Source organism: Chinchilla lanigera, unplaced genomic scaffold (genome assembly GCF_000276665.1).
Source record: "Chinchilla lanigera isolate Chin_1 unplaced genomic scaffold, ChiLan1.0 scaffold00033, whole genome shotgun sequence".
NCBI classification, from domain to species: domain Eukaryota; kingdom Metazoa; phylum Chordata; class Mammalia; order Rodentia; family Chinchillidae; genus Chinchilla; species Chinchilla lanigera.
In genome coordinates, this window is record NW_004955434.1 from 18,112,445 (window position 1) to 18,126,181 (window position 13,737).

The 13,737-nt window shown below is 45.4% G+C and overlaps 1 protein-coding gene across 1 annotated transcript in view; it reads right to left on the minus strand.

The window, feature by feature from the left end:
- Ttc39b (tetratricopeptide repeat domain 39B) overlaps positions 1–13,737 on the minus strand; it is a gene marked incomplete at its 5' end in the record, with an annotated part of 87,339 nt that overhangs the window by 48,925 nt on the left and 24,677 nt on the right. The window contains 1 exon segment of the mRNA XM_005388704.2: positions 8,912–9,007. Coding sequence (XP_005388761.2) covers positions 8,912–9,007 — 96 coding nt within the window.

The window sequence follows — 13,737 nt, forward strand, 5'->3', positions numbered from 1 at the left end:
AAGGTAAGCTCTGAGCGCTGCACAATGCAGTCAGCCGGGGAGCTTCTGGGTTGGGAGCAGAGTTCTAATCAGAAACTCGTGAGGAGGGTAGAGAGCGGGAGCAAACGAGGGCTGAAGCCACGAAGGCAGGAAGGAGGGAGTCTGTTCTGAGACTCAGAAACCCCCTCTCCCTCCCTCCCTCCCCTTCCCCCGACTGTCAGTCCTACCACCCACCTGATCCCCAGCTTCGCTCCCACCACTTCTAAGATTACAGCACCTCCTGACTGCCAGGAAAGGGCCGCGAACGGATACTGGTGCCCCTGCCCACCTGCGCCTCGGCTGGCCACGCAGTCACCTGGGCACACATATCCCACCTGCCCCAGCCTGGAGGGACAAGCAAAGCAGCGCCTACCTGCAAACACGGTACCCTCAACTCTCCCAAGGGGCTCGCTAAGAAAGAGCCACCTCCACACACACACCCCCCAAAACAGTGCTACCAAGTGCTCCGCACCCTTAATCTGGGACAGGACTTCTCTCAGACCTGTCTCACAGACACCTGTTCCTCTCCACTTCCACTGTCACCACATGAACTGAGATGGGATTCACAGCAGGTCTGAATTCTGAAACGCTCCCCAGGAACACTCTCCTCACTCCTACCGCTTGGAGTACATGGTGCTCAAATCTGGGCATAGGACCCTCACCTGGAGGCCTTGCCCCACAGCTTCTGACTCAGGCCTCACGTGAGCCCCGGTCATCACATGATACTAACTCTACCTTAATTCACCCTGGAGAATTAAACAAGGAGCACATGTTCATGACACTGCTTCCTTAGACGAACAACTAAACACGGCTGCAAACACCTGTCAGATGAATACAACCTGCTCGCCCGGCTTCCAGGCCTAGAAATCCGGTTGCATCACACTGTCCAACCGCCTGCACGGGCGTGGTGAAGAAAGCTCTTAACAACAGCCACGTACGTGCGAGACTTGTCACGACAGCGTCCCCCTCAAGCTCAAGTGACACAATGAAAAGATCCCGGACTAGAAATGTGCAGCCGGCACTGTCTTTCTCCGGAGCCCTTAAACTCTCTGGGTTTCTTGCCTGTCTTTGAGATGCCCAAATGCTCTCCCGTGTGACAACTTGTACAGGACAGACAAAGGCAACTGTGGCTATGAGCGTGTTGTGTGAACTTTCTTCTACACAAAGTAACAACCATGCCAAATCTGCAAATGCCAAAGACACTCAGCCCACACACTCATACGCTAGGCCACACAGAGTGCGCCCAAGTGCCTTTCTTACGTATATTCTTGGTAAGCAAAGACTCTTTTCAGTTCTGATTTAAAAGATACATTAATTTAAAGCAGATCGTGTATTTTAGTCTTATTTCAAAAAAAAATACAAAGCGGGCGTGGTGGGTCACACCTGTAATCCCAGCACTCGGGAGGCTGAGGCAGGAGGATTGGTGTGCATTGAAGGCCAGTCTGGGCTACAAAGTGAGCTCAAGGCCAGCCTGAACTGCATAGGGAGACCCTGTCTCAAAAAAAAAAAAAAAAAAAAATAAAAAATACAAACCTAGCTGGGTGCAGTGGCGCATGCCTATAATCCCAGCACCCTGGGAAGGTAAGAATTGTAGTTTGAGCCCAACCAGAGCAACTCAGTGACTTACTGAGACCCTGCCTCAAGCTTTAAAAAAAAAAACAGATTTAAGGAGTTTGGGGCTACAGCTCAGTAGCAAAGCCTTGGACACAATACTCGATACCAAAAGAAAAAAAAAAAAAAACATTAAAAAATTTGGCAGTATGGGACAATGCTACTCTTTCATTCCAATTCTACTTCTCTTATTAGTAACTTAATAAGCCTGGGTGAAAAAAAGCTACATTTACTGTAATGGAAGGATCTGGGCTCTGGCCGCCAGATCATTCTACTCATTTCCGGACTTCACCCCTAACTAACATGGCCATGGCAAGTCATTTCTCTTTCCTAGAACTTAGTTTCCAGGCCCTGGGATATAGCTTAGATGCACAAGCGCCTTCCTGGCAAGTGCAAGGTGCTGAGTTTGATTCCTGGTACAAAAAAAAAAAAAAAAAAAAAATCTCCTAGAACTCAGTTTCCTCATCTGTAAATGGGTCTAGTGAAAGTGTCCACATCACAAGTGGTACCATCAACACACAAAATGCATTTAGAGTAGCATCTGAGATACCACAGTGTCCAGTAATTACCACCATCTTGTAAGCACTCTAAACAGCTTTCAATAATCCAGCGCTGCCAGGTATGGAACAGTTAAAGGAATAATAAACTGTTCATTTATCGAATCAGTTAGTACACTGACAGACAAGCTGGCAGTGCTCAGAATGAGGACAATATAAGTGTCAAGATGGAAGAGAGAATAAATACAAACAAGCTCAGAAAACCTGAAGCAGTATTTTCTAAAGAGTTGTTGTTTAGAAAACCTCAAACAGAAGCAGAAAACCTAGCCGCTTGCAACACGTCAGTCCTGTTCCTTATAAAATGGTCAACGTGTGCAAATTTGTTCATGAAACCCCAAAAAGCACGTGTGGGGGGGGGTGGACTAGGGGAGCGGAGAGCAGACACGATGCTGGACTCTTTGCTAAGTACACCCAGACCCCTTCTGCTCTCCCATTCTGCTGTGCTAAGAACACCCAGCCCTCTGCCTCAAGAGCGGCCACCAGAGACTTCCATTCATACACAGACCCCTCAGAGACCGGTCCTGGGAAACCACAGCACGGTCGCCCAGCGCCACTTTCGGTTACTTGTCTGGACACTTCATCTCTGCCCTCTGAGAACCACAATTTCTTCGGACTTGGGCTGGGCAGGGAGAGACTGGCAGAGTGGACAGTCCTGGGTGAGGGCAGGCATACATGGGGGGTTTGATCTAACAGCAATAATGGGAGAAGTTAGCAACGTAGGTCTCCTAGTTTCTTTGGTGCTTCATTTCCTTACCAAAGGCTCCTACATCATGTGAAACATGTTAAACAAACTTGTACACATTTCTCTTGTTAATCTGTCTTTTACTACAGGAGCTTCAGCCATAACTCAACCTATGGATGAGAAAATAATTTTTCCTGTCCTACATTTTTTTTTTAGTGTTTTTAAGACAGGGTTTCATTGTCCAGTTCAGGTTGGACTTAAACTCACTTTGTAGCCCAGGCTAGCCTCGAACTCGCAGCAATCCTCCTGCCTCAGCCTACCACACGTGGATGTTGTACATCAACAGTGGTAAGAGGGGAGCACGTCCACCAGGCCCATATTTCCTCAATGGGGACTGTGCTAGATTCACGCTACTGGACTCTTCTCCCCTCTATATTTCTCCCAAGTGGTGACTTGGAAAAAAAATCCAGGCATGAGTGGCCCAGCTCCCTTTATACAGGGACAGAGATGCGTAACAGTCTCATCTCTCTGTGCTGCAGTGAGCTGAGAAGGGCAAGCTCTCTCACACCCGCTGCAAAGGGAGGCCTCAACTCAGGGCCTGCGTCCCATTGAGGCTACGGCAGAAGGCCCACACTCAAAGCTCTGTCCTCCAATACAGTTTTCAAGAATAACAAAGCTGAGAGTTTGATCTTTATACGTCTAACCCCTCAACAATATCTGATTGACTACAAGCATAAGCCAAAGGCTCTTTCTAAGCAAGAACTAAAGAGAATTTTACACCCAGAATAGCAATGGGACTAGAGTTTACTCCTTGGAGAACTTCAGTCTTGGAGAATCCAGGGCCTTTTTCCAAATCAAGAACCTATCTGAGAATCCAGCTTTCCCTGCCGTCGAGAGCTCCAGGCCGAGGCACCTCAGACCCACTGACTCGGCTGTGTGGAGTTGAGGTCAGAAACACCCACAGCCGGCAGCGGCCTGCAGACTCACCACCCTTTCTCATCAGTTACGGAGAGGGGAAGGCCCTCGAGTCCACAAACGACCACAGCGTCGCTGGGTGATGAGCCTGCGGAGAAAGCTGCATCCTCGCCTCTGCAAAAGGACAGGAAGACACGGCAGTATCTGCTCAACGGTACCAACACTGCCGCTCTGAGGATCAGGAAGGAGACAAATGCGAAAGCATAAAGATGCAACTAAACCACGCACTAGAAGGAATGGGCCAGTGTTATAATTTTCTAAGCCATAAACCTTCTAGCGTCTCCTCAAGAGCACAGTCTGCTCGTGCTTCGGACCGGAAGCGGGACGAGCGCTCTGGTCCCGAGCCGCCCGTGTGCCAGGGAGCACCACCTCACGTCTGCGTGCGGCACAGCTGCTCATTAAGGCAAGGAGCAGGCTCTGTTCATCTTTCTGGGAAAACAGAGTCAGACACACAAATTCACTTAAAGTACTTGGGCTGTAGCACCTTTTCTTCCTCTACTGACTGGTTAGGAAGTACGATTATAAGGAGCTGCTCTTTAACAGTATGGTAATATTCCTGCACTGCCCCATATGTCTCTAATACAACTGATTTTACAATGTCTTCGTGGCAAACACTGGCAACTGCCCTGGTTTGTCCCATTAGTGAAGATGCCGGGAAGTCAGATGCACAAGAAAGCAGCCAGGGGAGCGCAGCAGTGCAGCAGGAAGCTCGCCAAGCCCTGCCTCTGCGTTCCTGAACTCAGCGCAGAGATTTTCCCTTATCCCAAGAGGGACCTTCCCAAGACGCAACGGTAGAGACGCCCCACAGCGGAGAAAAATACACCTAGCACAAAGAAAGAATTTAGAACAAAAGAACTAGGCTGAACATCATAAATGACAGGCAAGCTAACCTGGATTCTTTCCTATTTTTAAACTGTGGTAAAATACATTCAAAATTGACACTCTTAATCACTTCTAAGTGTACAGTTTAGCAATACGAATATTCACTTTCCTGCACCATCTCCAGAATATTTTCATCTTGCAAAACTGAAACTCTCCCCTTGCTGAGCAGAGCTCACCTACCCAGCACTCCTCACTCACCACAGCAAGAGCTCCCCCTCTTCTCCCACTAGCCCCAGTCAAAGTTTTGCCATAATCTTCATGATCTGGCGATTTGGAAACTATGTCCCCTTAAAGGTTCTCTGGAGTGCAGCTTCCTGAATGGCCAGAACCCCCTGCATTACTCTAGGATTCCCCAAGTGAACCTTCATTAAGTCACTCGAGGTAGCAATGTCGTGTGCTCACAGCAGGCCGAACGTCTAAGCCGTAAGTGAACAGGGCAGTCCACAGAAAGTTTTCTCTATTCCTTTATTATGAGACTCAAGACTCCTGCTTTGTGTTTGATTTCCTCAAATAGGTAAAAATGAAAAGACACACTTTATCTCAGGGATTTTAAATGGGCAATCTTCACATCAGCCCACTTCCTATGGTTGGGGCAAAGGCAAGCCCCACCTGTAAAGAAGAGATGTGGTAGGAGGAAGCAAGGATGGGAAGCTCAGGACCAGCATGGAAAGTCTTCCCTCAGTTTCCAAAGTGACCGTGAACGCACCTGCTCCAACAACTACTGCCTTAACAGACCTGACGACACAAACTCAACGGTTACAATGATAATAAAGGTGCCCTTTAAAGATACCACAAGAAGCTCAAAAGAATTTCAGAGCCCTTCGGCATTTTAGCTAGTCATGTACTTCTTTGGACATTAGGATCTTTATATGTAGATTTGCTCCTAATCTTTGTAGCTTAAAAGAAGAATCAAAAGAAACCATGACTGTCAAAAAGCATTTTTTGTTTCTTGTTTTGTTTTGTTTGCTGGACTGGGATTGAACCCAGGGCTTCACACTGAGCTACATGGCCGGCCCTTTTTTATTTTTTATTTTGAGACAGTCTTGCTAAGTGGCTAGGTTGCCCAGACTGGGTTACAACTTGTGATCCTCCTGCCTCAGCCTCCCCAGGTGCTGGAATTACAGGCACATTCCACCAGGTCCAGCTTCAAAATACTTTTACAATTAAACAAATCACAAATTATAACCAAAGAGGAAAATAGGTTCATGAAAGGTACACAGCCTAGAAATGAAAAGACAGAGCATTAGATTACAATTCTATCACAACCCGGCAGTATATCTTGTTTATGTCACTTAATACCCAGGTGTTCCATTTGTTAAATGACCAAAGCCCCCTTGCTGCCTGCCTCACCCCCTTGTTTAAAGCAGCACAGAGGTACTGTGGAGTGGGGTACACGAGACATATTGGGGAGGCTGTTACTTTCCGTGCACCCTAACTGCCTAAGAGCCACACTTACTTCTGCTGCACGCATCTTCACTTGCTACGGTCTGCTGGGGCTGCTCCACAGTACACTTGTAAATGCTTGTTTCATTTACACATTTGAAGGCCCACTGGTTAAAAGGCAGAGTGGGAATTTTTATTGTTTATTTTCTGTTTGGAAGGCTGTAAGATCTGCAAATATTAATACTACAGTGAAAACATCTCTAAATTACTTCTTGTATTTCACCATTTCTTCCTGTATATGTCTTTAATTTCTTTCTGACCCCTTCCCAGCTCAGAGACAAGTGCAAATCTTGCTCGTTTCTATCCAAAGCAAACTCAGGGTCACAGCTGTGTCTCGACGCCCCCTAAGCCTCATGTGGTCATCATATGGGGGGCTTTTTCGGAGGTGCTTGGATCCAGAGTGTGACTGATTCATGGGGCGATGCTAGGACTAAGGGTGCTAGGATTGAGGGTGCTAGGACTAAGGGTGCTAGGATTGAGGGTGGGTCATCACCAAATCAGCCCAGTGATTGGCTTGGCACCACCCTAATCCCAGCAGGCAACTCCCCTCAACCTTGCTTTGTACCCAAACACAGCTTTCCTGCTATGGTCTGGACCCACGAGTCCCCCACAAAGGCCCACGTGTCGAAAGCCTCGTCTCCGAGGAGGTACTGTCAAGGGACCGAGGAATCCCTAGCAGCGGGACCTAGCGGGAGGTCTTGGGTGACTGTGGGATGTGCTTGAATTGCTTCCTGGCCACAAAGTAAGTGGCTTTGCTCCGCCACTCACTCTTCCCACGATGTGCCACCTCACCACAGGCCCAAAGTAAGGGCGCCAAGCGACCATAGACCGGAACCTCCAAAACTGTGAACGAAAAGTAAACCTTTTGTCTTTGTAAGCTGATCATCTCAGACACCTGGTACAGTAAAAGAAAGCTGACTAACGTACTGTCTCTCCCCTTCTCTTCCTAGACAAGAGCTTCAGAAACAACTGACATCTTCAGCCACCACAGCCAAGCTCCTGCACTCCCACTTCTTCAACTCCTTCCAAGCTCACGGTCACTGACACACTCACTGCTGCACAAAAATGCAAAGGTGTGGCGGGGCACGCTGTCATCACAGTTACTTGGAAGACTGAGGCAGCGGGATCACAAGTTCAAGACCAAGCTGGGCAACTCAGGCAGACACTCTATCTCAAAACAAACAAAAAAAAAGGAGGGGGGCTGGGATGTAGCTCAGTGGTAGACTGCTTTCCTAGCACGCCCCAAGGCCTTCAGTTCAGGCCCCAGTGCCACTTAAAACAAAAGCAAAAATACTACAGGACCCTTGTTCATCTGTATCCCCGCAGGTTTTGTAGCACACCTAGCTCTGCTGACAAGATTCCAGAGCTCACCTCTTCCCTAAGTCCCTTGCCTGCCCTGTGGCCTCTGCCTCACCCTCCCCTCTCTCACGTCTCTGTAGCTCACTCTTGAACTCCCATTCCTTGTGTAATCTTTCACTGTCCACATTCCCAAAGCTTCCTTCCTCTACTCATTGCCACGTCTTGATTTGCTTTATCTTTTAAATGGCATCCAAAGCTCCTAACTTCCACACCCACACGCAGGCCAAAGATGCCCGGCTACAAACCCACTCAGTGCTTTCCATGAATGTGTTCAGTAATTTTTATTTATTACCATTTCTACAAGCAGCACTATAAACGATGATGCAGCAGTTACCTAGCAAACTGCTGAACTAAAGGGTAAACTAGTGCATTAGAGGATAACGAGGGAGAAACATTTCTTTCTTAAAAAAAAAAAGATTTTCCTGAGAAGGGACACATGGAGTAGAAAAGTAATATGGAAAATAATAAATGCCCTAGCTGGGCGTGGAGCTGCACGCCTGTAATCCCAGCACTCAGGAGGCTGATGCAGGAGGATCACTGTGAGTTTGTGTGTTTGAGGCCAGCCTGGGCTGCACAGTGAGCTCAAGGGCCAACCTGAACTACAGAGGAAGTCCCTGTCTCAAAAAATAAAGGGGTAGGTGGAGAAAAGAAATGCCTTAAGATCCTTAGAAGTTATTTTCAACTTCATTTGTATTCCTCAGCACCTTCCATATATTAAGACAAACTGCCAGATTCATGAGTATAATGAAATTTCAAATGTAAAATCTCAGCTGCTGAACTGATCTGCTGCATAATTTTAAAAATTTAATAAACCGGTAAAAAGGGAAGAAAATCTCATGACAATAAACAGCTTTAACCAAGTTGCCTTGGTAACTCATAACAACTTACTGAATCAAGAAAGAATTTCTTAAATTAATTCTAGAATGGGTTAGGAAGGAACAGTAATTAACCACTAAATACACTGTAGAACATATCTAATGCAAAGGAGAAATGTCAAGAAAACAAAGTTTTACAAAGATTACTAAGTGGTGTATTTAATACAATTCTAACTACAAAACTCCTCTCTCTTTTCTTTCCTCTATCTTCTCCAACGTTCAGCAGTGTAGTTATATTATTTTATGATAAAAATAATCATTTAAAAATGCCTAAAAATAAAAAAGACTCACATAAAAGTGGTGTCTCCAACACTGAATTTAGTTTTACTTTTCAGTAACACAGAGACCCTTAGCAGCTGCTACTCGCCACCCGCCCTAATTTGCAAAGTGGTGCTGCAGCTGCCTAGGCCTCTCCTAAACCCAGAGGTGCACGGCAGTGCCAGCGCCCGCCCCCCAAAGGGCTGTACCGCTCTCCCAGGGCCCGGAGAGCACCCACACACCCTTCTCACCTGTTCACGTCAGACCCTCGGACCTGTCTGGATTCCCGTCTTGTCTCACACGATGAAAAGTGAAAGTTGCTTGTTGCCATATCTGAGTGAGAAGATCTGTCAATTAAAAAAGCAAAGCGAGGGTTTTTGTTTGTCTTTTGATTCGCAGTCCTGGGATCTGAATCCAGGGCCTTGACACTGAGCTACAATCCAAGATTTTTTTGCAAACATAGATTCACAAAGTTGCCCAGGTGGGCCTTAAATCTGCAATCCTCCTGCCTCACCCTCCCAAGTGCTGAAATTACCTGGCTATTTCTTTGTCCTGTGAGAAAAACCTACATAAATACAGTACACTACACAAGTACACCTCACCTGGGCTGGGGATTTAGCTCAGCGGCACAGCGCCTGCCTGGCAAGCACAAGGTCGTGAGTTCGATTCCCAATACCAGAAAAAAAAAACAAAGAAAAGTATACCTCACCATTCTTTCCTCCAATTACTCCGTACATCTGACACCTACATTTCTCATCAATTTTGATAAGCAAGTAACACAGATATGTACTGAACATCTCAAATATAGCAGGAAAATGCTTATTTTTGTCTTTATTCTTGCACTGAAAATGTAAGTTGCAATCTCCCCCACAGCCTTCCAGCCAAACACTGTAACTTATAGTATACGTCTAGATTGTTCCCAAGTAAACCTATACATCTTTTACTACAACTTTATTGAAGATATTTATATCTCATTAAAATGGACAATTATATACTGTAATTGTCCTACATATTTTCTTCAACACAGAGTTGCTTTATCACAGTCTCTGCACAACATCCTACTTGAGAGAAGTGCCCCGACCGGCACCTACCCTCACCCCAGGCACGCAGTCGCACCCACAGGTTCACTATCACAATCTCCTGTAATAAGCCCCTTCACCTGCTTGCCTAATCATTACCTGGACAGAAATTCCTGGAGGCAAAAACATGTACTATATGAGGTATTTTTTTTGTAACATGCTCCAAATTCCCCATTTTATAAACCTCACTGGCAACAAAAGGAAGACAGAGAAGGTGAAGACCAACCTGCGTTTGCGAATTGGTCTCCTATTGGTCTCCAGACTCTTAGGCCACTTTGACCTACAGAGACCCCACAAACACACTAACGGGGCAGCTTCTCTCAGCAGAGTCTCACAGAAACTTCCTAGAAAGAGTTAAAAGTAAGCCTGCCCTGAGCCGGCTGCACACCTGTAATCGGCACTCAGGAGGCTGAGGCAGGAGGATCACCAGTTTGAGGCCAGTTTGAATTACACAGTAAGACCCTGTCTCAAAACACCAAAAAAAGAAAAAAAAGAAAAAGAATGAGCCTGCCCTGCATCATAATACAATGCCAGTCTGCTTCAGCTTCCCTTCACCTAAAAGTACACACCCCATAAAGAAAAGCTAGCCTAATTAGCAAGAGGCAGAACATAGGGTGACTGTCCCTTTGTGGAAGCTTTTTTCATTCTTACTCTAAGACATACAACTCCCTTGATTAAATAGCATTTGATTTATCCTACTTTCAGACTTCTCAGTGCCCTGTAATATTTTATACTCAGCATTCACCTTATTTTGGAAGTATCAAGTTCCTTAAATTTGGTATCTATCAGAGGGAAATAGAGGTTCTTCCTACAAGGTGATTACCTGTGGGGTGGTAGGAGGAAACAAAACACACAAAATGGGAAATGTAGCTTCGAAGGCTTCTTTTCCAACACAAAAACTTTCTACTGGGTGAACAGAGCACCTACACAAACAAGGTCACAGAACAGTAACTGGACCGTCTGTAGGGAAGGACTGAAAGGGCTGCCCACCCGCCGGGACCATGCTCTGCCCACACGTTCTCACCGCCTCCTTTATAAGCGCTGGAAACAGCTTCCGAAACTTACTGTTTACATGCACCCCTCCCCTCATTTGCCCTTAGCTTCCGATATAAAATTTTCCCCAATGGTTATAATTATATTTAATCAAAACTATAACTTTTTAACATTTCTGATTTTGGGATCACACTTAGATCACACCTTTCGCTCAATGATTTGATATGCTACATATTTAAAACACTAACTATAAATATAAGTCTGTTGGGCCAGGTAAATGAATGTTACAAGATGTTAAAATTATTAATTGGGACCCCATCAGGCTAAGAGGGCTCCGGCACCTTGGGTTGCCGCATAAGCAAAGCAAAACCCAACTCAATATACACAATGAAAGGACACTTAAGTGTAACCAGTCAGAAAGCACCAACTAACCACCAACTAAAGCTTTCTGACCAGCTAAACTTAAGTGTCAGAAATTACCAATCAGAAATTACCAAGTATCTCTAAATAACAACATGGTACTTTAATCAATCAAGTATTTTCTTTGCCTTGCTTCTCTGAACATCGTAGGGAAGTTCCTCTACTAGGTGAGGGAGAAGTCCTAAGTGTCTGCAGTATAATTCTGCCTGATTCAAGACTTAATGCTCAAACAAACTCACTGAAATTTTAATGTGGCCAAATTCTAATTTTAATGTGTCTGTGTGTGGACAGCGAGAGTGAGAACCGAGAGACAGACAGACAGACACAAAGAACCGAACCCCCAGCCCTCACACTGAGCTACCTACCCAACCCTTTTTAGTTTTCATTTTAAGATACGGGCCGGCTCAGCTCAAACTTTCAGTCCTCCCGCCTTAGCCTCCCAGAAGGCAGGAACCATAGGTGTGCACCATCACAACCAGCTCGAAGCTCATCTTCTAAAAAAATCTGCAAGTATTGAACTTTACCTCACACAACATATCTGAGTGTAGGAGAATGTAATGATTAACGAAGTATTAGATTTTATTCATCTTTTCTAAGGTATGAGTTTAAATAAGTTCATTCTAGTCTTTTATGCTTTTATACACACTGAAGTCCCAGAAATTCTACAATATCTAAAAATTTACATGAATACCACAAGAAGCTTATCATGCCACAAATTGCTTCTTACTATTCGACAGTATTTTTTCTATGCTTAGTTATTCTTCCTAGGGTGAGTCTTCTGTTCTGCAGCCTCTTTCACTTGTAAGCATGAATGGTGCGGGGCCTGGGTCTCGCCCTCCCGCTCCCGTGGGACACTCCCGGGGTCTGGTCGCAGTATGCCATCACACTGGGGGTGGATCACCTTCCCCTCTGGCCAGGAGCTAAACCTCAGTCTCAGGGTAGTTTCCTCCTGCAGCTGCTCAACCTCTCCGCCTCCCACCACCCCCTCCCTAGCCATCCCCACAGTCTGCTTCCTTTCGGCAAAGCAATCAGCACGCGTTGCCTTCTCAGAAAGGAGCAAAGCACCATCCAGGACCTCAGACATTTCCCCTAAGAGCTACCCCTAGAGAGTCAGAAGATATATGCCTCAGGGCTCAGGTGCCAGGATTTTTCTTCATCACACATATCCTTTCCTCCTTCCGTTCTTCAGAAAGGGTTCATCAGTATTTGTACAATGTACCAGCATTTGTCCTTGAGGACACACTAGGACTTGAGGTGGCAAGGTGCCGGGTGATAAAGCAGCACCTTCTGTGGCCAGGACGCAACCTTCACCTGCTCGACTTCGGCAGGCGCTCACAGTATTTTTTAACGTGGACCTAATACACTGATTGAGACCACCATCTAGGGTGTATTCTAGTATTTCATCAAGAACCTATCTTCTCATTAGAGAGACAGAGACAGAGAGACAGCTGTTACTGTTTACAGTCTGAGCTACATTTAATCCCACCCCACATATAGGTAGTTAACTCATCCTTCAGCTACTTGTCAGCTTAGAAACCAGAGAGAAGACCACACTCACAGCGTTACAAGCACATCCCGGCGCTCTGACTGACAGGTAAGGAGTTTCACTCTGTAAAGAATTTACCTTTGACTTGCTACTTACTACTAAGATCTACACAATATGAAATTAGATGTCAACCTGTAGATATTTTGGGTAAATATGCAAACAAATTCTGTCTGAAAGAGTTATGGTTTTACTACCTTTTAGGAGATAGCCAGTTTTGTATACAACAAATCTTTTCTTTTCTTTTAAGACAATCTCGCTATGTACCCCAGCCTGGCCTGGAACTCACAAACCCCTGCCTCACCCTCCCAAGTGCTGGGAGTACAGGTGTGCTCCACCACACCTGGATTCTCTGTAACAAACTTATTCCAAATCTTCAGCTCCTCAAATGCTCTTTGCGCAGCTTTACCATCCTAATGATCTCATTGATAATTAAATCTCTGACACACAACTCTGTAAACATAATTCTTTGCCATACTGTGTTACACTGCGGCCTCCAACACAAAGCCAGCTGCCGTATGTGTGCAGATCCGTGTCCGGGCTCTCTCCTGTTCTACACACACTGGCCTCCCTCTGCACCAGCCTCACAGCTCCTTCGTTATTACGGCTTTCTAACAACTGTAAGGCAATGGGAGCAAGGTCTCTGCTTTATAAAGTAAGTCTTTTTTAGGTAGTGAGATTGCTATTACGCCTCCACTCCTACTGGTGAATTTTAGAATTATACAGCCATAAGAAAAGTGCTGCAAGACAGCTATGATAATTGTACCACTAATTTCTATTGGTTTATTGGAAGGAACAATTGATGCTTAATTGCTTGATCAATTTTGCATGCTATATCTGGTAATCTGAACAACTACACTGAAGATAACAATATGCAACAAAACAGCCATTGTTAATTTTCTATCACCTTGTTCTGAAATTGCGTATCTTTTTATTGCTCTTTTTTTTATTCTCTTTAAAATTAAAAAAAGAAAAGTGCTGTTAGGGTTCTGACTGTGGTTTCATCACAGTATTAAGGAAATCTTTGCGTCCACGTACATCG